The 24,273-nt window shown below is 37.8% G+C and overlaps 4 protein-coding genes across 4 annotated transcripts in view; all 4 read right to left on the reverse strand.

Moving 5' to 3' along the window:
• The window catches only part of LOC136025038 (ubiquitin carboxyl-terminal hydrolase 7-like), a 50,836-nt gene extending 45,293 nt beyond the window's left edge, over positions 1-5,543 (reverse strand). The window contains exon 1 of the mRNA XM_065700703.1: positions 5,299-5,543. Coding sequence (XP_065556775.1) covers positions 5,299-5,482 — 184 coding nt within the window. The 5' untranslated portion in view covers positions 5,483-5,543. The remainder of the gene's footprint in view (positions 1-5,298) is intronic.
• LOC136025011 (histone-lysine N-methyltransferase, H3 lysine-79 specific-like) overlaps positions 1-24,273 on the reverse strand; it is a 469,133-nt gene that overhangs the window by 203,195 nt on the left and 241,665 nt on the right. The gene's annotated exons all lie outside the window — the stretch shown is intronic.
• The window catches only part of LOC136025019 (trichohyalin-like), a gene marked incomplete at its 5' end in the record, with an annotated part of 228,437 nt that overhangs the window by 62,404 nt on the left and 141,760 nt on the right, over positions 1-24,273 (reverse strand).
• The window catches only part of LOC136041565 (uncharacterized), a 76,304-nt gene continuing 67,948 nt past the window's right edge, over positions 15,918-24,273 (reverse strand). The window contains exons 10-11 of the mRNA XM_065726290.1: positions 18,619-18,860; positions 15,918-15,931 (exon numbers count right to left, since the gene is read on the reverse strand). Coding sequence (XP_065582362.1) covers positions 15,918-15,931; positions 18,619-18,860 — 256 coding nt within the window. The remainder of the gene's footprint in view (positions 15,932-18,618; positions 18,861-24,273) is intronic.

Raw genomic sequence — 24,273 nt, forward strand, 5'->3', positions numbered from 1 at the left:
TTAATTATCTCTGATTATCACATTTGTTAAACATTTGACATTTGTTAAAGTAAATTAAGTGAATTAGAGTTAAACAGAGAGGGGCTTGCTATATTAATTTACTTTATTAACTATATTACTTACTCTATTGATCATTACAATTGGAAATTGACTAGATTAGACAGATGAGGATCAATTCCTTAATAAGACGAATGTGGTTATTAAAGAAACACACAACATGGGAACTAAACTAAACTAAAATGGAGGGATTACAAGAAGGTTCTCACTATTTAAAATAAACAAATTCCCAAAATCATGCAGTATCGTGACTAGATAAAATGACTATTTGCCAGTAATGGCAAGAGGCCAGCTCAATTACACTTTGACATTATATCCCCAAAACGAGAGCTCAAGATCAGTAAAATATGAGCCCCCTCTTCTCCTATTCCTGATCCACAAACAGAAAAATATAATGAACCCACTTCCTTCTTACAAAAGCAGATAAGAAGGCAATATTTTTAATTACACCAGTGAATTAGGAAAAAATTTACCTGGCTTGAATTTCAAAGACACTCCCTTTATTTTCAAGAAAAGATTTTTAGGCTCTAATTTCCACAACCTTATTGTAGCCCCTACCTGAGCAAAAGCATAGATAGATAAAAATAAAAGTATGAATATATATAGATATAAGAGAGTTAAACATTCATAGTTGGAAGATAGAACAGAATTTAATCATATAACTGGATTGTTATGGAAATCATATTGTTTTATCGTAGTAGCTCTACTGTCATAATCATATTGTAGCCCCTCCTTGTGCAAAAATGTAGAATAACAATTATACAGGATTATACAAGAATCTATATGTAAACTTAGATAGAAGTCTATAGATACTGTCTAGTGGGACACACCTCCTTAACATGAGATCTTAAATGTAATCATTACAGCGCCAAATGTAATTACAGTCTTTAAAAAATATTAATTTTAAAACTTTTCACAAAATAAATTTTTCAAAAAAAAGTAAAGAGCTACATTAAACAAAAAATGAGCACATATAAAGTCAAATAGTTTTAGAAGCGTAAAACTATCACAAATCACTCTTAATAAAGAACTAAACCCAAAAAGGATAATAGTTAAAATGAAATGAAATATCTAGTCAAACTCAAGACGAGCAGCATCGAAGATGTGCAGGACTGACACCCCCAACACTTTCTGATGACCGGAAAACCACTTACAAAGACAATCCTTATTTCAAGCGGACTGTCCACATTTCTCATATTTTCAAAATAAAAAAAAAAGAAAACACTGTCATACCCAGGATACTAAAAAAAAAAGAAAAAAAGAGAGAGAAATGGATGTGGATCGACACTTTAAAATACATATACTGATAATTATCCTGGGAATCAATAGTTTTGATTTTAATAAAGTAAAACAGGTGAAAATTTTTCCTTTATTGTTTTACACTTCGAAAATTATTTGACTCTATTGCTGCTTATTTATGTTGTATATTTGCATGTTTTACGTAGTTAAAAGTATATCTATATATATATAAAAATTAGTTGTCTGTGTGTGTGTGTGTCGAGTGACGTCATGTTTGTGTGTCGACTGACGTCATGTTTGTCGACTGACGAAATTACAGACCGGGACATCGGGACACAAATGAAGACCGGGACACCGGGACATATAGGGAATATAAATGACGACCGGGACACTCAAAGAGAAAGCGACCGGGACACAAGGAATGTTCGATTTGCAATCACCATCAACCGGGAGACCGGGACACGGGGAATATAAATGACGACCAGGACACTCAAAGAGAAATTACAGACCGGGACACCGGAACACAAATGACGACCGGGACAAAAATGACGACCGAGACACCAGGACACGGGGAATATAAATGACGACCGCGACACTCAAAGGGAAATTACAGACTGGGACACCGGGACACAAATGATGACCGGGACACAGGAAAACAACAACAACGGGGACGCCGGGGGCACAGGGGGATATATAAATGACGACGAGGACACAGGGAATGTTCGATTAGCAATCACCATCAACAAAGCTCAAGGGCAATCATTAGAATAATTAGGTATAGATCTGAATACAGATTGTTTTTCCCATGGACAATCATATGTTGCATGTTCAAGAGTCGGTAAACCTGACAATCTATTTATATGCACAGACAATGGGACAGCCAAGAATGTTGTATATTCGCAAGTTTTACGTAGTTAAATATATATATATATATATATATATATATATATATATATATATATATATATATATATATATATATATATATATATTCACAGGTGGGACACAGGGACACAACTACAATGGCGCGTAACTAATATGGCACGCAACGACTTACGCGCGTGGGGGGCTTGGGGGGCGCGAAGCGTCCCCACCAACTAGGTGTTGGGGTGGCAAGAAGCACCACCCCAACAGCTAGTATATACATATAAGTTGTTTGTGTGGCGATTGACGTCATGTTTGTTATGACGTCAAAGGCTTTGTATATGACGTCATTACAAGTATATAAGAAGGCCTTTCAAAGAGAAATTTTTAATATAGATCTTACAATGACAGAAGAACCTACAATGGCAGAAGAAACAGCCGAGGAAGCTGCTCAAAGAGCTAATGCCAAAAGGCTTGCGGCTAATAGAGAAAGTAAAAAAAGAAAGCGCGCCGGGGAATCACAACAACAGCGTGAAAACAGGCTTGCGGCTAATAGAGAAAGTATGAAAAGAAAGCGTGCCGAGGAATCACAACATCAAAGAGAAATTTTTAATATAGATCTTAAAATGACAGAAGAACCTACAATGGCAGAAGAAACAGCCGAGGAAGCTGCTCAAAGAGCTAATGCCAAAAGGCTTGCGGCTAATAGAGAAAGTAAGAAAAGAAAGCGTGCCGAGGAATCACAACAACAGCGTGAAAACAGGCTTGCGGCTAATAGAGAAAGTATGAAAAGAAAGCGTGCCGAGGAATCACAACAAGAGCGTGAAAACAGGCTTGCGTCTTGAAGAGGAATCACCAAAAGAAAGCGTGCCGAGGAATCACAAGAGCAACCTGAAACAACCTGGACAGCGAGAGTCCAAACGTATCAAAACTGAAAATGATAGCGATGATGATTGGGTTTGGGATTTTGACTTGGATAAGGTCATCAATGATTACCAGATTTTAGTTAAAAAAACAAAGGTTCGGCGATATGTATTTCATAGTGACGAAAGACAAGTCAAGGTAAAACAACTTGAAAGTGATACCGATGATGAAAAAAACGACGTTGAAAGGGCTATCGTTTCCCAGTTGCAACATCTTTTCCACATAAATAATAATTTAGTGGTTATGTTCAAAAAAAGCAATTGAATTGATGCCTACTGATACGCAACTATCAACGAAGTGGCAATCGTTATGGTAGGTGATTTGTATATGACGTCAAAGGCTTTGTATATGACGTCATTATAAGTATATAAGAAGGCGTTTCAAAGAGAAGTTTTTATTAAACTTATCGATGCTACGATGCCCTACAATATCCTATCATTTTTTGGGATGGAGCCGACGGCTATCACTTTAATATTAAATTGATGAATCCAGCCACTAACAAAGAAATGGATAAGAAATGCAGTGCAATGAAAAATTATGCCTATAGATTAATGCTTCGTCATTTATTACATTTATATATAATCCATCTTGGGATTAGATACAACAGCTTTTACATCCTGAACAATCGCCGGTTCATAGACATGACATTACGACCCGTGTCTTCCGGTAAAAGCTGCTCTCCTTCATCTCCTACAGAGTTATGGGAGAAATACAAATCGCAAATGGCCGAGAATATACTCCACCGAATACGGCTAGAAAGGTCAGATATGACCTTGGACTTTACAAAAGAAATTTATAACTGTAGTTTAGTTATGATTGAAGATTTGTGGTTATCTATTGCAAACAAACTTCTCAAGCATTTGGGAATTCCTTCACCTAATCGTACTGCTTCTATTTTACATGTGTAGAATGGGATCATGAACAAAGTTACAACACAATTGATCTATTGTCGTATGTTACAGACCGGGACACCGGGACACAAGGAATATAAATGACGACCGGGACACTCAAAGAGAAATTACAGACCGGGACACAAATGACAAGCGGGACACAGGGAATATAAATGACAACCGGGAAACTCAAAGAGAAATTACAGACCGAGACACCGGGACACAAATGACGACCGAGACACAGGGACACAACTACAACGGGGACGCCGGAAGGGCACAAGGGGTATATATAAATGACGACGGGGATACAGGGAATATTCGATTAGCAATGACCATCAACAAAGCCCAAGGGCAATCATTAGAAAAATGCGGTATAGACCTGAATAAGGATTGTTTTCCCATGGACATAGATATGTTGCATTTTCAAGAGTCGGTAAACCTGACAATCTATTTATAGTACAGACAATGTGACAGCGAAGAATATTGTATATTCGCAATTTTTACGCCACCCCAACAGCTAGTATATATATATATATATATATATATATATATATATATATATATATATATATATATATATATATATATATATATATATATATATATATATATATATATATATATATATATATATATATATATATATATATATATATATATTTATATATATATATATATATATATATATATATACATATTTATATATATATATATATATATATATATATATATATATATATATATATATTTATATATATATATATATATATATATATATAAAAATATATATTCACAGGTGGGACACAGGGACATAACTACAATGGCGCGTGACTAATAGGGCGCGTAACGACTTACGCGCGACCGGGGGGCTTGGGGGGGGCACAAGGCGCCCCCACCAACTAGGTGTTGGTGTGGTACGAAGCGCCACACCAACAGCTAGTATATATATATATATATATATATATATATATATATATATATATATATATATATATATATATATATATAATCTCTATAAGCAGCAGTAATTGTGTATTTATTTATGTATTTACTTTCTGTCACAAACTGCTACATATTTTTTCGTTGGGAAAACTTGTATCTGAGAAATTCTGGCCTAAAAAACGATCTAAATAGGTGAAAATTTTTTGAGAAAATTTTGTTAAGAGCCTTAATTTTAGAAGTAAGATTCGCGTGAGTGACGTCACATCAGTATTGCAATGATGTTGTCACACTTATATGAATTTTTTTTAGATTTTATGGATAGAGAAGTTTACATTAAATTGCTTAGAGAGCAAAAAACTAATTAAGTCATTGGTTTACTTACTATGTGTTAAACTTTCAACTCCTTTTTTCTGGCTAACAATTCTTAGCTCTGCTACTGCCTGACAGCTCCAGATTACGTCAGCATTAGCCTGAAGAAAAAACGAAAAAAATCTCCCGCCAAATGCAAACCTTGTCATAATTCTCCATGGCAGATTCCTGACCATTGTTGCATTAGACACACTCATTTCGGTTTTAGCTTTACTAAAGTTGGATATCACATATCTGAATGTGGCTTCTGGTCTCGATTAGTCTGTAACACAAAATAACTAATGCAAGGATTCTTAAAAAGCTAAAACTTTACAATATCTAACTGAAGTCATGGACCTGCTAAGATTTATTGGGAAAAACGATCAAAATCATGACGGACCAAACTTAAACACTGAAAGCACAATAAAAAAGAAAAAAGGGGGACTATCAAAATAAATGTGTCAATGTCCATTAAGGAAAATAATATATGACAAAAATTCATGCAAACGATAAAACGATAATAAAACAAATTCCACAAAGTTCATAAGAAAAATTAAATAAGGTACTCCTGATAGTTAGGTATACAACAACAGAAATAGTGTATGTCAGACTATGTCAGAATAGTGTAGCTCAAAAATTAAAGGAATTAAAGAGTAATAAAATAGATTTTGCGTGTAGATATAATGATGTTTCGAGCGGAGTTTCGGACCTTTGGTGCGGTATTCGCTTCCGGCTCGAAGACTCGAATTAGGTTTTATCGTGTGAGATTGGTCCTATATGCCATAAACCTGGAGATTTCTTCAATATCCCTCATCTGAGTTGCCAAGAGCTAAATTAAGTTTATAGCTTTATGGAAGATTTAGCTGTTATTTCTGTGTTTCAGGTGATAGCTTTAACTGAGACATGGCCTAATGATCAAAATTCAGAGTTGCTTGGTCTAGAAAGATACAATTTTTACAGAAAAAATAGGCAATTACGTCAATATAGGCAATATGCAATTGCCATATATATTTGGTCGGATATTGAAGTGGACATTTGGTCGATTTAACTACTTATGGGGGGGGGGGTATTTGAGTCACTCATGCTTCGTCTTCATTTAGGTGTTTATTCTTACTATTTAATAGTTCTCCACCACCCACCACCTTCCTCAAATAATGAATTCTTTGATCTTTTTGAGGAGCAGCTTGATAAGTTGCCTATGAATCTCCCGTATTTTCCTGAGTATGATCTAAACGTTGACCTCATTGAATAAATGCAAAGAGCAGCTGACTATTGGATATTTTCAAATCATTTGGATTATTTCCATCAATGAACATACCTACGAGGGTCACGGATACATCCGCGACATGTATTGACAAAATATTCTCTAATGTTAACCCTGGTTCCCCCCGTGTTGTTGTTAGTGACACTTCTGACTATTTTATTTTTTTTCTAGACATGCTATTCCTCTAGGAAATAATTGTAGATTACAGAATGAGTTTTCTTGGCATCAATCACTTCGTGGTAACGAACTGTAGTATGGAGCGACACTTGACTTACTGACTTAATTCTCCTGGCGAAATGCTTCCGGCGTCGAGAGTGATTCTACGTGGCGCCTTCATTTAGACTGGTCTCTTGCAAGGATGTGGACGTCCTCTCGAATATTTGCCATGGCTAAGAAGGCACCTGTCGTGTCCCTCCATCTGGTTGGGGGACGACCGCTTGGGCGTTTCCCGCCATGCAACACGGGATCAAAGTCAAAAATCGTTCGTTCGGGAGTGTCGGGGGGCATGCAAAGGAGATGTCCATACCAGCCTAGCGTTCGTTGGGCGAGTTGGACTGAGAAGGACGTCTGAGCAGTTAACGCCAGAAGGTTCTCGTTGATAACAAAATCATGCCAGATTAGTCCTTCAATGCGGCGAAGATGTTTTGTTTGGGCTATATTTACAGTGCTAAGCACAGAATGAGTGGCTGGCCAGGTTTAGGCTCCGTAAAGAAGCACGGATCCCACCGAAGCATTGTATATGCGCATTTTGGTCCTACAGCTGATAGAAGGTTTCCTACAAAGGGCACTTAGTCTTCCCACTACTGCTGAGGCCTTGGCAATTCGGTGCATCAGATCTTCATGGGTTGATCCGTCATTTGAGAGGATAGAGCCAAGGTATGTAAATTCTTCAAAAATCTCAGTTGGTTTGTCACCAACCATTAGGACTGGCGGGGGGCACGGTGAGTTACGGGTTTCAACAAACATTACTTTTGTCTTCTCCCAATTAATCGACAGCCTATCTTTAAGGTTTCATCAGCAAGGATCTGTAGGGCTTCTGTTCACAATGTTCACAATTAAATAGCTCTGGAACAGCAGCACAGCCCTGACGGACTCCAGTATTGATTTCAAAAGATGGGCTGCGTCTGCCATTGACTTGCACGCAGCTCTCAGTCCCTTCGTGGAGCCGCTCGAAAAGGTTGCAGTACTTCGCTTGTAGTCCCGTTGTTTTCAGTATGAGTCAGAGTGATTGCCGGTCGACAGAATTGAAAGCAGCCTTGAAATCCACAAAGGCGACATATGCTTTTTGTTGAAATTCCTGAGTCTTTTCTATCAGCTGTCACATTGTGAATATTTGCTCCACGATAGACATTCCTGGCATGAAGCCAGCCTGTTGGATTCTTCGTTGGCTTTTGAGGAAAGTGGTACAGCGGTCCAAGAGGGTCATAACGAAGAGCTTCCAAGGTACAGAGAGGAGTGTGATGCCACGGTAGTTGGAGCAGATTCTGCGACTGCCTTTTCGTTTCCAGAGAGGCAGAATGATGCTCAATCGCCAGTCTTTTGGAATCCATTCTGTACGAAATACTATGGAGAACAGTACTTGGAGCCAGAGAAGGGTCGCTGTCCCACCATATTTCAGCAGTTCTGCAGGGATACCACTAACCGCTCGGGTTTTTTTTTTCATCCTTTTCAGAAATTTCAGGATTTCTGTAGAGGTGAAAGGGTGTAGCACACCTTCACACGGGGCCAAAGGTGTTTGTATAGAGCGCATGGGTCACCCTTTCTGGCGGCCTCCTCAAGATCGGCGGCCTTTTTCTCGGTGAACTGCTTTCTTTCTCTGTGGAGGAAAATTTATTTCTTATGCCATTTAGACGTCTGCAGGTAACCATATCCTTCGCTAGGCGTGCTTTGCGACGCTGTTCAATAACATCTAGAGTTTCCTGCGATATCCCGGACTTATTTCTGGACTTCAGACGATCAATAGTATTTTCGGTCGAAAGCAATACACCATTTTTGAATAGTTGCCATGCTTCTTCAGGTTCTGAAACTTGACCAAGACAGTCAAAACGGTTTGAGATGGAGACGGCATAGACCTGGCGCGTGTTGGACTTTGTGAGATTGTTCAGGTCTAGTTTGGGGGGACGGTGATAACTTTTCTGAGCTTTCAGACGTAGTCTAAGGTTAGAGACAACAAGCCTGTGGTCGGTGTTTCTTAATTCTGCACTTCTGTAAGCTCGACAATTAGTTATAGAGGAACGCCAGCGTCGGGACACGATTATGTAGTCTAGCATTTTTCTTGTTCGTCCGTCATTGCGATACTAGGTATATTTGTGAACCTCTTTCCTTTGAAAAAGGGTATTGGTGATCACGAGATCGAGCATGTTGCACATCTGAAGGAGCCTTAGCCCATTGTCGTTCAAGCAGTCGGGTGTTACAGGTCCTAGAACATTGTTCCAAACGCCGTCTGTATCTCTGACAGTGCCGTTGAAGTCGCCAAGAAGGGTTAAAACATTATGAGGGGATACCTTTGCCAGGATGCTAGACAGCTAGGCTTAAAACAATCTTTAGTCTTATCTGAGGCTTGGGTTGTTGGGACGTAGCAGACAATGATGGTCCATTTTCCATGTTTGTGCTGGATTTACGCTGTTAGTATCCTGTGTGATATTTGCTCGTAAGAAAGGAGGCACCTCCTGGCTATCACCCGACCAGATTAGGTGATAGCCTTCACCAACGTCTTCAGAGTCGTTTCCTATAAGGCGAGCTTCGGTTACGCCTGCTAAAGCCATACCAAAACGCTTGAGTTCTAACGCAAGTATTGACTTCGCTCCAGGGAAGTTAAGGGTCAGAACGTTCCGGGTGGCCAGGCGAAGACCACCTTGCTCAATAAGGTTCAAACGATGGTCAAATTTCGGTCCGGGGACATGCTCAGGTCTTGATGGGTAAAAATAAGATCGATCGTCCGAGGCAATAGCATCACTATTCGTTGCAATTAGGTTGGGGTGGAGGGTCGCTAGCCCAACCGACCCTAGGCCTGGGACCTGATTAGCTAGAGGAGTCTAACTATTGAGTGTATCTGGGTGGGTTCCACCCAGGTCAAGGCCACCCTTTGCGTGGAGCGTTTAGTTAGGAGATTCCCCCATATCCAGTGGCACGTGGTCGGCAGACCGAGGTCTACGTCATTCCGGACGAGCTCCACCCACCACCAAACACGGCTCAAAAGTAACCGTAACTCTAAAAATCGGAAGTCTGATACCAATATATACATCAAAAGAATTACATTTTTATGCTAACTTTAATTAAAGAAATTTCATCAAGTTTAGTCTTACCCATCAAAATTTAGAATACTGAAAAAATTTGCCTTATTTTCGAAAAAGGGGAGAAATACCGCCTAAAAGTCATAGAATCTTAATGAAAATCACAATATTAGATTCAGCGTATCAGAGAACCCTACTTTAGAAGTTTCAAGCTCTTATATGCAAAAATATGGAATTTGTATTTTTCGCCAGAAAAAAAGATCACGGATGCGTGTCTATTTGTCTTTTTTTTTTCTCAGGGCTTATCGTATCGACCAAGTGGTCCTAGAATGTCGCAAGTGGACATTCCCCTCAAAAAAGGGGAACGCGCTTTTTAAGTGACCGAAAAAATTTGAGGGAAACTAGGCCCCATCCAACGCTCATTTTTCCAAAAGTCATCGAATCAAGATTTTGAGACAGCCACTTTGTTGAACTAAGTCGAAAACCAAATAAATATGTCTTTGAGGATAACTTAGCCCCCAACAGTCACCGGGGGAAGAGCTGCAAGTTATGAACTTTACCCATTGTTTAAATATATTATTGGGTATTGACTAAGTATACTCACGTTTTCAGAGGGTATTTTTTCTGGTGGTGGGGGGGGGGGGGGTCGGGGGTTATATGAGAGGATCTTTCTACGGAAGGATTTATCATGGGGGAAGAAAATTTCCAAGGGGGCACTGGACTTTTCGGCATTATTTAAAATAACAATGATAAATTAAATAAAAAAAAGAAGAAGTTTTTCAGCTAAAAATAAGGAGCAACATTAAAACTAGGCCCCCTCCAACGCTTATTGTTTTTCTGAAGTCACCAAATCAAACTTTTGAGATTCCTATTTTGTTCAGCATAATCGAAAAATGTAGTAACTATGTTTTTAAGGACGTGTTAACCCCCACAGTCCCTGGAGGAAGGGCTGCAAGCTGTGAACTTTCCCCTTTGTTTACATATAGTATTGGTTATTTTGACGTATACTAACGTTTTCAGGGTTTTTTTTCCTGTGGTTTGGGGAGGCAAGAGTGGGGAGGGGATTAAGTGAGAGGATCTTTCCTTGGAGGACTTATTATGGGGTAAGAGAATTTCAATGAGGATGGCGCTGGATTTTCCAGCATTATTTAAAAAAAAACAAAAAAAATTATAATTAAATTATAAAACAAGTTATATATATACATAGTTATATTATATTATAAAACAAATTATAAATTATAAATTATAAAACAAGTTTTTTCAACTAAAAGTACGAAGCAGCATTGAAATTTAAAATGAACAGAAATTACTACATATATGAGGGGGTTCGTCCCCCTCCTCAATACCTCGCTCTTTACGATAAAGTATTTTTAGTAGTTTCAAAAGAGCTATTTATTTCAATTAAACGCCCTTTGTGATTCAGGGGTCATTCTTACCGAATTGGAACAAAATTCGAATTTTAGTGCATAAAGGGAGGTATGAACGAGGGAGCTAACCCCATCATATACGTAATAAAAAATATACAAATATAGAAGTTCGTTACGTAAGTTAATTTGCAAGTTACGTATATTTATTACTAATAAAAATGTTCGTAAATAAAACTAAAAGTTCTAGTGGCCTTTTTAAGTGACCAAAAAGATTGGAGGGCAATTAGGCCCTCTCCCCCACTCCTTTCTTATCAAAACCATCCGATGGAAACTTTGAGAAAGCCATTTAGCCAAAAAAATAAATTAATATGTAAACTTCGTTTAAATTATTCATGTACGTTGAGCCAAAATCAAAACCTTTATTAATTCAAAAACGTTCAGAAAATAAAATAAAACAAGTTTTCTTTAACTGAAAGTAAAGAGCAACATTAAAACTTAAAACTAAAAGAAATTATTCCGTATATGAAAGGGGCTGTTCCCTCTTCTTTGCCCCACTCTTTGGGGTAAAGTTTGACTCTTTCTCACAACTCTACTTTTTTAAAACAATAAAAAAGTCTCCTGTGCGTCTAGAGACAAAGTCCATCAAAATGATCAAGCAGTTCGTGGTAACAAACTGTAGTAAGGAGCGACCCGGCTCAATAGTAACCAAAATTCATCGTAACCAATAGTAACCATAACGTCAAAAGAATTGCATTTAAATGCTGATTTTAAATATATAAGTTTCATCAACGTTAGTCTTGCCCATCAAAAGTTACGAGCCTGAGAAAATTTGCCTTATTTTAGAAAAAAAGGGGAAACACCCCCTTAAAAGCCATTGAATCTTAACAAAAATTACACCAGTGGATTCGGCGTATCAGAGAACCATACTGTAGAAGTTTCAAATATGGAATGTTGTATTTTTTTTTGCCTAAAGTCAGATCACGGATGCATGTTTATTTTTTTTTCTGGGGGTGATCGTATCGAACCAGTGGTCCTAGAATGTTTCGAGAGGACTCATTCTAACGGATATGGAAAGTTATAGTGCTCTTTTTTGCTCTTTTTAAGTGATCAAAAAAATTTAAGGGGGCACCTAGGCACCTCCCACGCTAATTATTTTCCCAAAGTCACCAGATCAAAATTCTGAGATAGCCATTTTATTCAGCATAGTCGAAAAACCCTATAACTATGTCTTTGGGGACGACTTACTCTCCCACAGTCCCCGTGGGAGTGGCCTCAAATTACAGACTTTGACCAGTGCTAACATATAGTAATGGTTATTGGGAAGTGTACAGAGGTTTTCAGGGAAATTTTTTGGTTGGGGGAAGGGGTTGAAAAGAGGGGGATATGCCGGGGGAAATTTCCATGGAGGAATTTGCCATGGAGAAAGAAAATTTCTATGACCGGAGCACAGGATTTTCTAGCATTATTTAAAAAAAAAATGAAAAAATAAATATGAAATTTTTTTAACTGAAAGTAAGGAGCAGCATTAAAACTAAAAACAAACAGAAATTATAATGCATATGAGGGGTTCACCTCCTCCTAATACCTCGCTCTTTACACTAAAGAAATTTTAGTAACTTCAACTATTTATTCAACGGCCTTTGTGATTCAGGGCTCATTCTTAATGAATTGGGACAAAATTTAAGCTTTAGTGTAAAGAGCGAGGTACTGTCGAGGGGGTAAACCCCATTACATACGCAATAAAAACCTATAAATACAGAAGTTCGTTACTTAAGCTAACTCGTAACTTACGTATATCTTTTACTAATAAAAACGTTCGTAAAAAATTAAAAGTTCTAGTTGTCTTTTTAAGTAACCAAAAAATTGGAGGACAACCAAGCCTCCTCTTCCACTCCTTTTTTCTAAAAATCATTCGATCAAAATTATGAGAAAGCCATTTAGCCAAAAAAAAAAAAAAGCAAATTTCGTTTTAACTATTCATCTGTGGAAAGCCAAAATCAAAACATGCATTAATTCAAAAACGTTCAGAAATTAAACAAAAAACAAGTTTTTTTAACTGAAAGTAAGGAGCAACATTAAAACTTAAAACGAACAGAAATTACTTTGTATATTAAAGCGGCTGCTCCCTCCTCAAAGCCCCGCTCTTTACGCTAAAGTTTGACTCTTTCTCTCACCTCTACTTTTTAAAACAGTAAAAATTTTATATAGAGTGCTGCAGCTCGTTTTACTTTAATTCTGCTTCAGTAACGTAAAAAAAAAATATATAAGAACTGAAGGGAGAGTAGCTCTGTCAGAAATACAAATCTAAATCTGGCAACCCCAAAAACACTCCAGTACAAAACAGATCCACTCTAAGACCAGCTGATTGACGTTCGGTCACTCTTCCACCAGGAAATCCGATCCCAGCATTCACAGACTTCGATTCTTTTCAGTCAACTTCCACTTCCCAGCAAAGAAACACTAGCGACTGCTCGTACTGTCACAAAGTGGCAGAACATTGCTCCTCGTTGCAGTGCTTTTTCTGCTCAGAATGGGAGCACGCTGGATGCAGATCATTGCACGCAGATTTATTCCTAGCGATTAAGCAACTCACAACTGTTTAAGTACGAGTGTACAAGCTGCTCGAAAAGGAACATATCAAAACTACTCCTGAGACTACGAGATTCCGTGGCAGACCGAGGTCCCACAATGGCACCAAGGCCAAATGGACAACTAAATCAAAGTAGGACTCTGATCCAAGAGCCGGCCATCAATATGCTACTTCTTGCAGAAAGAGAAAGGAAAAAACGCGATGAGAAACGTTTCGACTTTGTTGTTACAGGGCTGCCAGAAAATGATGGCTGTACGGACGCCGGAAAGGTTGTCAAGCTTTGTGAAGACCACGAACTTGGAGCTCGATTGACCGAATGGAAATCCTGGAAACAGTTCGTATCGGTAAAGCTTCCCTTGGAGGAAAACCGAAACTACTACTGATCAAACTAAAATGCAACAACCCAGATAGCCTGAAAAAGTGCCAACAAATAGTGAAGGGAGCTCCAGCACTCAGGACATCCGGCGATGATGAAACACAAAAAAAACATGTACACTAACCCTGATTTGATACGCATGCAGATTCAGAAACGATCAGAATTCAGAAGAAACAAAGACGAAAGAGCGGCACAGTATTCTGGTGGGAGCCGTTGCTCCAAAACCGCGTAATGCGAACGTGAGACAATAGCCGAACAACCAAAAGAGACAAACTTACTAATTTTTAACGCACACAGCATGGTTGGAGAGTTCGGCGAGCTTCAAGGATTCCTCTACGAAAACTCTCAATACGATGTAATCTGCATTTCTGAAACTTGGTTACATGAAAAAGTACTATCAACTAGATTTGGAATACCAGAATATGAAATTTTTAGGAAGGATAACACGGAAAAACCACAGGGAAGTGGTATGGTGATACTTTCAAGGGAAGACTTATACAAGCACAGTAGTTTCTCTAATAACACAACGGACGCCATAACCTGTGTTATGCCAACTTCTAACGACGGTTCTCGTCTGGCAATTTTAGCCGTGTAGCGGTCAACAGCAACTTATAAGAAGCCGAGAGAAGGACTGACAGCGGATCGTGAATTTTCTGCCTACCTGGAGAAGATTGGTAACAAATTTAAATAAGTAGTGACATGCTGAGACCTAAACATACCTGAAATGGATCGGAAAATCATTCCTTCAGAATGATGAAGCCAGAACTTAAAAGATTAGCTAATACACTATCTTGACCTCCCTAGCAAGTTGAACCTAGCGCAGATTGTCCTCGAGCCTACGTCAAAGTGATACTTTGGAAGTTGTATTCAACATGCCCACGGTAGAACTGCTCGTTACAAAAACAGCCGTTAACCCCGTTACAAGCGACCACAAACATATTGTTCACTGCCAAGTCCGTGCTGAACAACTCAAAATTCGTACAAAGGATGATGGACCCGATTTTAAATTAAACTTCCATAAAACAGACATAACGAAACTCAAAATAATACTACAGCATACCGATTGGGACAATCTTGTGTACAACCTACAAATTGCCGAAGTCTGGGAAGTTTTCTACGGCATACTTCATCGAGCCGTCACTCAAACCACACCATCCAGGAACAACAAGCACATTGACAAAAGGATATTCCTTCCCAAGCACATAAGAAAGCTCATCAGGGACCGCAAGAAGTCATTCAGGGATTACAAAGCATCTGGAAGCATAAGTAGGCTCGCCAAGCTTCAAAAACTCGGCTAAAAATGCAGAAAAGCTATCAGAAACTATAGCAAAATTACAAACGGGAAGAATTCCAGAAAATAAGAACAAAAAGCGATTTCAACAATATGTGCAAACGCAAGCTAGGTGAGCAACAGAAACTACCAACACTAATAGATCGAAGTGATGTGGTCCATAGCACTAGCCTAGATAAGCCTAATGCTCTTGTAGAATTCTTCGCCAGCCCGTTCACTGTTAACGATGGTTATTTACCTCAACTCAAAGACTTACACCCAGGAAGCGAGCTCCACACCATTGACTTAACGCCAGGAAGTGTTCTAAGAGCAATGAAGAGCATGAAAGCGTCAGAAGCACTCAATCCTTATGGCATACAGTCCTTTATCCTGAAAGAACTGAGAGACAAGCTAAGTAAACCTCTGGCAATACTTCCCTGAATCTCATTTGAGCAATGCAAGTTTCCTACTTCCTGGAAGCTATCCCATGGAAAACCTATTTTCAAAGGAAAAGGGAAACGGAGTGACCCGGAGAATTATCACCCGATCAGCCTTATTTCACCATTCCTGAAAATCATGGAAAGGGTCATAGTGGAAAAGCTAAACTCGCACCTCGAATTGAACAACCTCATCTCAGATCATCAGCATGGCTTCCATAAAAATCGTTCTACTGTTTCCCAAGTAGTAGTGATACATGACTACATCCAGTCTGCCCTGGACCGTGGGAGATATTATTCTAATCGATCTACTTAAGGCCTTCGACCGAACATCCTTGCGAAAACTTATCCACTGCCTAGAAGTCTATGGAATCAAAAGACAGCTAAATAATTAGCTCTCAGCATAATTGAATGATAGAAAAATAGCGGTCAAGGTTGTAGACACACTATCTACATGGATAGATGCAACCAGTGGCGCCACACAAGGTAGTGTTCTCGGCCCAGTTTTGTTTTCCCAAACCGACTTAGGCCTGTTTACAGACGATACGGAGCTCCAGGGAGAAGCTAGTGCATCATCACAAATACAAAGCGACTTGGACGCCCTGACAGAGAAGCTCGAAGAATGGCAACTTTCACCAAATGTAGCAAAATGCTCTGTCGTTCATCTTGGCCACCAAAATCCCAAGTACAAATACACAATGAAAAGTATCAACATGACGAAATCTACTTACGAAAAGGACCTAGGTGTAATTCTGAGCTTGGACCTCAAACCAGAAAAGCATATCGGCCTGGTTGTGCCTGAGGCTAAAATACTTTCTGGCTACTCACTCCCTACGATACCTTGACATTCACTCAAAGATCTCAGCATACACAAGCTACGTCAGCCCACAGCTTGAGTTCGTAAATAACGACGAAGACCACACTGCCTTTCCATCACAAACACCAAAAACAATAGGAACAATAGGGAATTTTTTAAGACAGTGGGAAACAAATTAGAATGAATATTGGAAAAACTGTTCATTTTAGTTTTATTGATTTTATCCTCTTGTAAGTTGTTTTATCATATTTGTATTGCTGGGGACGGCCCTTGGACATAGGGCCGAAATATTCATTCTAATTTGTTTACCACTGTCTTAAAATATTCCCTATTGTTCTTCTTGTTTTGGTGTTTGAGCTTGAATAAACCACTGTAATCTGGTCGCCATATCTCAAAAAGGATATTGACAGAATAGAACGAGTCCAGAAACGCTTTGCAAAAGGACTTCAAGGATTCAGAATCCATCCGTATGACGAAGCTCTAAGAAGGCTCACTCTCAATAAACTTCAGACAAGAAGAACGATCTTAGATTTAAAAACCCTCTTCAAGATAGTTCACGAGAAACAGAAATGACTTGGAATAAGAACTGGGAAGTCGTCCCCCTTGCATCCCAATCATAGCAACGAGTCTTATACACGCTTTATTGAAATCGATATATATCTTAAGTGATTTCAGAGCGGAAGCAAAATACAAAAATGGATGTTTCGTCAAATAAAGGCAAAATACAAAAATGGATGTTTCGTCAAATAAAAGCAAAATACAAAAATGGATTTTAAGTCAAATTAACTCGAACACATATCCAGAGTTTAATATTTACCGGGCTTCAGCTCACCAACCAGGCTTTAGTGTTTACCGGGTTTCATACCCGTTTCTTCTCTTTTGAAAACGTGTACTTTCCACACTCAGAGGAATGAAAGATGACAAGAATGGGTTGAAGAATATTATCCGCTAAAGTTGCTCGAATAGGATAGCCCTCTGTTTACTTAATATCAATACCCATCTTACTGATAACCAACTTAGTACCAATTACCCCTAAAACACTATTAGTACGTGCTTCCCCACTTGTCTGAGACAGTCCGTGGATACTGGGAACTGCGCTCCAGATTCATCACATCATAGATGCCAGTGACTATAGGGTAAATTACTTGTTTATTGATCACATTTGTCACCATAACCTTTTTTCAGTCTCCTGCTTGTGATTAGTATCCTGACGAAGATTTTCTTCCGATTTGGCAATTACATTCTGTGCGACAACAAGGGTAAAGAAAAATGAGGAGGCACTGCTTAACAAAAAATCACCATTATTTGTTTATAGCATATGCAGAAATGTGGCAAGTTCAGTGAATGCACTTTGGAATCCTTTTTTCAACCCTGTTTTTCTAATAGTTTGTTTAAAGTATGACCTCCCCCTGTACAAAAAAATGCAGAAAACTAGCTGGTTTTATCTATAATAATCTAAACCCTATTAAACATCGAATATGAGGTTCCAACCTAAATTGCAATTTGAAATCGCTCAAAGGTCAGTCTTAGCAGTTGTAAATCCAGCCAGTGTACGTTCTATCTCAGATTAAAATTCTGTCTCAGCCACTCTTAATCAAAATTATCCTTTCAACGTTTTTCAAGCATTTTGAGATTTGTTTTTCTCTTCTTTTCGTCATCTGGTTAGCTTGAGTTTTCCAGTTTCCCAATCTAATCCTTTTTAAAACTTTAATCTCAGTCTCAATCCTCTTTCAGTCACTGAAAGAATTCCCCTCCTGTAAATTTGCCCCCATTTGTTTCATTTCAACTCATTTTGCACCTTTTTTATCATTTTGTTTTAACTTAAATCAATTAATGGTTTCTGCATTACTTTCTCCAATTACTTTCGAGAAGTGTTCTTTTACATAGTCTTAAGCCAATGAGAATTCTATTAATCTCAGTCTGGCATTAAATCCAAACACTGATGTAGAGTTCCGTAGTTTTTTCCAGTAATTCAGAAACAAACCTACTAACTTACTTACCTACTACTTCAACTTCATTTTGTAATTTCTTCAATTCTATTTCCAAAACATTCTCTTGAGCTAGGGCTTCTTCAAGGTGACCCTTAGTTTTTGCCAATTCCATTAAATCACTTTCATTTTTAAGTACAGAACTTTCTAGTGAAGACTTCGGTTGACTTGCCTCTGTTTGAGTTTGTTCTAATGCATGAACTGTGCCAGTATTTTTTTCCTCAAGTGAGGAAATTTCTTCTGCGTGTTTGAAACTGAAAGATAATATCACTGTACAATCTTTAGAATTCATAAATGTTCAAATGGACGGAAATTGATAAGTTAAGCAGTAAAAAGATGAACATATCCTTATCTAAAGTAATATAACCAGGCATATGCCCTGAATTTTAATGTAAGATTGGGAAGATGATTAACAATTAAGAGACCTTTATAGCCACGGAACCACCTAAAAGTGAGCACTCTTAAGAGTCTTTTATACCGCAGGGGATGGGGGAAACTGAGATATATTAATCTAAGGACATAACCAGATTATAAGAGTAGGACAAAAAGGTTAGATAATATCCAACAGGGATAACACAAACGAGTTAAAACTATTTAGGAAATGCAAACCCCGCAATTGTTATAGCTCATTTCTATCAATCGCAACTAGTTCTCATTATCGACAGCTAATGAAAAACATTCTCTTTATAAAAGAATAATTTTTTTTTCAAAGGAGATGTTTTCAGCCAACAAAACAAATTCTCTTTCAATAAAAATAGCTTTTACTTGCTATTAGGAATAAAATGCAATTGATTGCATTAAGTTATTTTCAATGCGATGAGCAGGAGCTAATGGGATGGATGGATGAGCAGAATGTGACGCTAGGTTTAGAAAAAGACACAATAAAATGACTTCAATAAATCCACCCTTCTCTAACTTCATTATCCTATTTTGCTGTTCCTGTGAATTCAGAACTCCATTCTTCTTCTTTATTACACATGAGGGGTTTTTTTTTACCTCTCGTACGTGAAGTTTTTTGTTTGGTAAAATCAATTTCGTTTTTTTATTTATTTTGCATTTCCAAATTATTTTCAGAGGCAACGCATTGCCTATAGTAGAGAGCCACAAAGCTTAAATGTATTATCTTTTATAAAAAAATTTTCTAAGTCACTTCATATGAAAGGTGTGATGAAAAAAAATTACTTTGAAAGGGGGAATGTTTAAAAACTTGGTTCTTTGGCAATCGAAAATGAAAAGATATTAATAAAAAATATCAAAAAGAATGGGTTTTCTAGGAATAGCTAAGAGCCATATTAAACTTAAGACCAGTAGAAACAAATTCGTATACAAATTCAAACTAAAATTGACCAGAAAGAATGCATAAACATGTCCTGTGGTGGCGCAGTGGGTTTGACCTTAGCTTGGTAATACGGGACCCAGAGATCGAATCATGCAGCAGCAATGCACTACAGGGCCGACGCAGGGACCTTAGTAGTCAAGAGGCGTCGTTAATCTGATTACTTACTTATACATAAAGCACAAACCACACAGAAATTAAATAAACAATCATAGCAAACATTCATACAACAGGTATTTCAATATTCATATTTAATATTCAATGGAAATGAATGAATTAATCTTAAAACGTGTTGGACTGAAACTGAATATCCAAATAAAACTAAAACCAACAAAAATCACTACAAACAATTGTTTAGATACTGAATCCTTCCCTAACTGTAAAAGCAGAAATCTACTGCGTCATTGCTGCTATACTTAAAACTATATATGTCTTGAACAGTCCTTGAAAAGAACTATTAAAATTAAACTGAATATTTGTTATATAGTGATATTAATTAATGAAACCTGAGCAGTTGAAGATTTTTTCCCCGTAATTTTATTTTTATTTTCAATATTGTAAGTACAAAAGAAAACGTTTGCAATGAGTTGTTTTCAGTAAAGTGCAAATGACACAGCAGGCTTTAGACTTTTGCAGTTAATGAAGGAACCAGTTGGCAAACTCTTGTTTTTAGTGATTTCTGTTCGTTTTAATTTGTATTTAATCAAATACATTAATAAATATAAATATTGAAACACCTATTTTATGATTGTGTATTTGATGTCTGTTCGTTTTGGGTTTCATTTATTCTTTAATAGTAATCAGGTTGTTTTTAGCTTGAATGATTATAAAAATTTATTTTTGCTGGTCTTAAGTTTAATATGACTCTTTACTATTCTTTGCAAAACTTCTTTTCAGGAAAGGCTTTTTTTATTAATCTAAATAAACAGACACTATATGCGTCCAGGTTATCAACAAGGTGTATCTGCAATATCTTGGGAACAGGCATGAGTATCAAGTTGAAACTTTCAAGACAATTACTACTACAACTGCTTCTGTGTTGTCCAACTACTTACGACTGTGACTAAGATTACTTTCCATGGCGACTACCTGCAACTATGACTACTTGAAACCCGACTACTTGTAATTGCGATGATACGCAACTGTGACTGCAACTACTCACAACTGTGACTATTTTGATATGCGACGACTTTCAGGATACTTTTAGGGGAATATTAAACCAAATTAAACCGACAATGTGCATTATGTTCGTCAAAAAGACGAATCAGCAATATCTCAGCAGTCGGGGATTTATTGCTGATCTCATTGCTGATCCGAAAAAGAAGATTCATTGTGATCAAACTTTCATAACAAATTCAAGGAGACGCGCAAAAATGACCGAAGAGTAGCCAGTCCTTCCACAACTTGCCCTGTTTAGATGGCCCCTCCCAACCACTGATGGAAATTTTGATAACAAAACATTTCATTTCTTCAAGCAATGTTGAGGGGGTGCTGAACTAATCAAAAGGCACTTTTTGCATCAAGGCCACCAATAACAAAACCTATAATTACTTCGGAATGGCTAAGGGTATGAACTTGAAAGTTTTAGAGCCATTAATAATACTACTACTACTACTATTGCAGCTGCAAGTTGTGACTGCGATTGTGACAAATTGAATCTGCGACAATTTGCGACTCTGGCTGCGACTACTTCTACCAGTGACTACTTTCAGAAAATATTGCATGCTGATTGTCCCTCATCCAAGAACAAATTAGGGTGTTGAGCTGAAATTTTTAGGGCTTGTTGATCAGTGCTTAGAGGTCAAATGGCCCCCTTCCCCTTTTGGACCCCCCCCCCCTAACCAAATGATCAAAATTATGAAATAACCACTTTGTTTAAAATAGTCAAAGGGTCTAATTACAGAAAAAGAGTTTTAGATCACGCAATGGGCCCATTCTTTACATCAGTGATTCGTCATTGGGAAACAGGGGGGAAATCCTGGACGCGTGAAAAAGAGTTAAAGGCATGAAGGTGAAGCTTAAGCGAATCTTGAGGGGGATTTTAAACTAAATCAAAAGACCCTATTTGCATCCAGGTTTGAAATTGAAAAATTTCATGGACCGTTATTGCTACTACAACTACGACTGCAATTGTAAATACTTGCGATTACGACTATTTGCGACTATAACTTCTTACTCGCGATTTAAAATAAAACACACTGTGACAAAAACTGCTGCAACTTTCGGATTAGGGCTGCTAATTCTACTGGAATTACGACTATAACTGCAAACACTACTGCAACTTCTACTGTTACAGCTACAACTATTGAACTAACTCAAAAGAGTTAAACTACCGATTGCTCGTAAAAAAGGCATAGTGCATGCAAGTTGTTAAAAGGACTAGTCTGCAAAAACTCTAGTCGACCTCGAATGGCGGAGGTCGTTCAAATTTTCAGGGAATATTGAGCGAGGAGGGGGTTGTGACTACATTAAAAGACACTTTATGTATCTAAGTTGTCAAAAGAGTATTGTCAAAACGGCACATGTGCAATATCTCACTATCATCTAATGATATTAAGCTAAAACTTTCACGGGTTGTCGAACTTGATCAAAATACACCATGTAAATTCATAAGCTTTCTGAAAATATAGGAGAGGATGGTGAAGTCAATGAAAGACTCTATGTGCGTGCCATTTACCAAAAGGCAGCATTTGCAATATCTCAGGAACGACTGCTGACAATTAGTAAAAACTTCAAGGGAATATAGAGAGAGAAGTTCAAATAAATAAAAAGACACTAACCATAACCAGTAAATAAGAATCAGATATCAGATTACTAGCTCTGTAATAATAGATTTTGTAATGTTGTGCAATACGTTATCTTTTTTTTTTTAATTTGGAAAAGAATTTTTGCATAGGTGGATGGCTTACCTATGAGAGCTGCGTTAAGTCCGTTATTAGAAAACGTTTTTATTGAAAATTTAGAAACAGTAGCGTTAAGACTAATTTTTTTTAACATAAATTCTGGGGACTTTATATAGACGATATAAAGTCATCGTGGAATTATTGGAAGGAACAATTAGAATTTTTTTTTGGAGTATCTCAATTTTTTAGAGGGATGGGATTTAAAATTTACAGTTGAATACCAAGAGAGTGGGAAACTTCCCTTTCTTGATGTTCTTGTACTAAAGAATGAAAATAGTCAGAACTACGAAATCTACAGAAAACCAACTGAAAACAATAGATATTTGACATGACAAATAATTTATTGCGGAATATCAAAATAAATAATCGTAATTTATAAAACTATAAATTGAAAAGAATACTGAAATATTGTCGGAAGGATTTCCTGTATCGCCGTGTTACTCCGGGGTTCTATGACTGTAGCTTGTTGCGGTGCCGGTTGTCGTGCTTGTTTCGCTTAATATTCGGTGATAGGATATCGCGATGCTTCTGTGATGAGAGAAGGCCATGTCCGAAGCCCATTAGAAGTTCGTGCCTCCTTGTTTCAAGCGTTGTTAGATCTGATAGAACAAGACATTCTTCATAAGGTAACAGTGCATCCATGATTTACATAGTCGTCCCATGTCAATCTATCGCGAAAAATGACACCCAGAATTTCTGAACTACTGGTATATTCACTTCCGGTAAATCTGGTACCCTATCCTTTAAAAATGAAATCCTCATTATTTCTTATTTCGTTCTATTTTTGGTGAGTTATTTTCTGAAAAATCTCGCTCCAGTCTCGTTACGACTTCCTGTAGGTCTAGGATTTCGTTCTGCTTGTGTAGTACTATCATTGTTAAGTCGTCGGCGAACTTTGCGAGATCTTTGTGCCACGTAGCTATCATGTTGCAAAGTAACAAGAATAAGGTAGGGCCTAGCTTAGTTCCTGAGGTATACCAAATATTAGAGTCGTTGTGTTTGACAGCTCGTGTTTGTGTTTGGTTTTCTGTTTTCGTTCAGATAGGAAACTTTCAACTACCTTTATTAAAAATGGGTGAAAACCTTCCATGCATTTTAATATTTCCTCATGGCAAGAGGTATCAAAAGCTTTCCTGACATCTGCTTGTAGAAGTTCAACAAATGCCTCATTAATTTCAAGGTAGGCTACCATTGTTTCAAAATTTTTTACAGGGTAGTGCTTGTACTGCACCCATGTTGGAAGCCGTATAGTCGGGGGTCTATTATTTCGCTGAGTCACTGTAGAAGCCATTTGTTTAAGAAAGTATCATAAACTTTTGATAATAATGGAGTAGAAAAAATTGGTCGCAGATCGCCCAGTTCCTTGGGGTTCATGACTTTCGGGACGGGGATAACGACTGCCTCCTTCAGTGGCTCTGGAAAGGTTCC

The sequence above is a fragment of the Artemia franciscana genome, chromosome 1 (assembly GCF_032884065.1).
Source record: "Artemia franciscana chromosome 1, ASM3288406v1, whole genome shotgun sequence".
NCBI classification, from domain to species: domain Eukaryota; kingdom Metazoa; phylum Arthropoda; class Branchiopoda; order Anostraca; family Artemiidae; genus Artemia; species Artemia franciscana.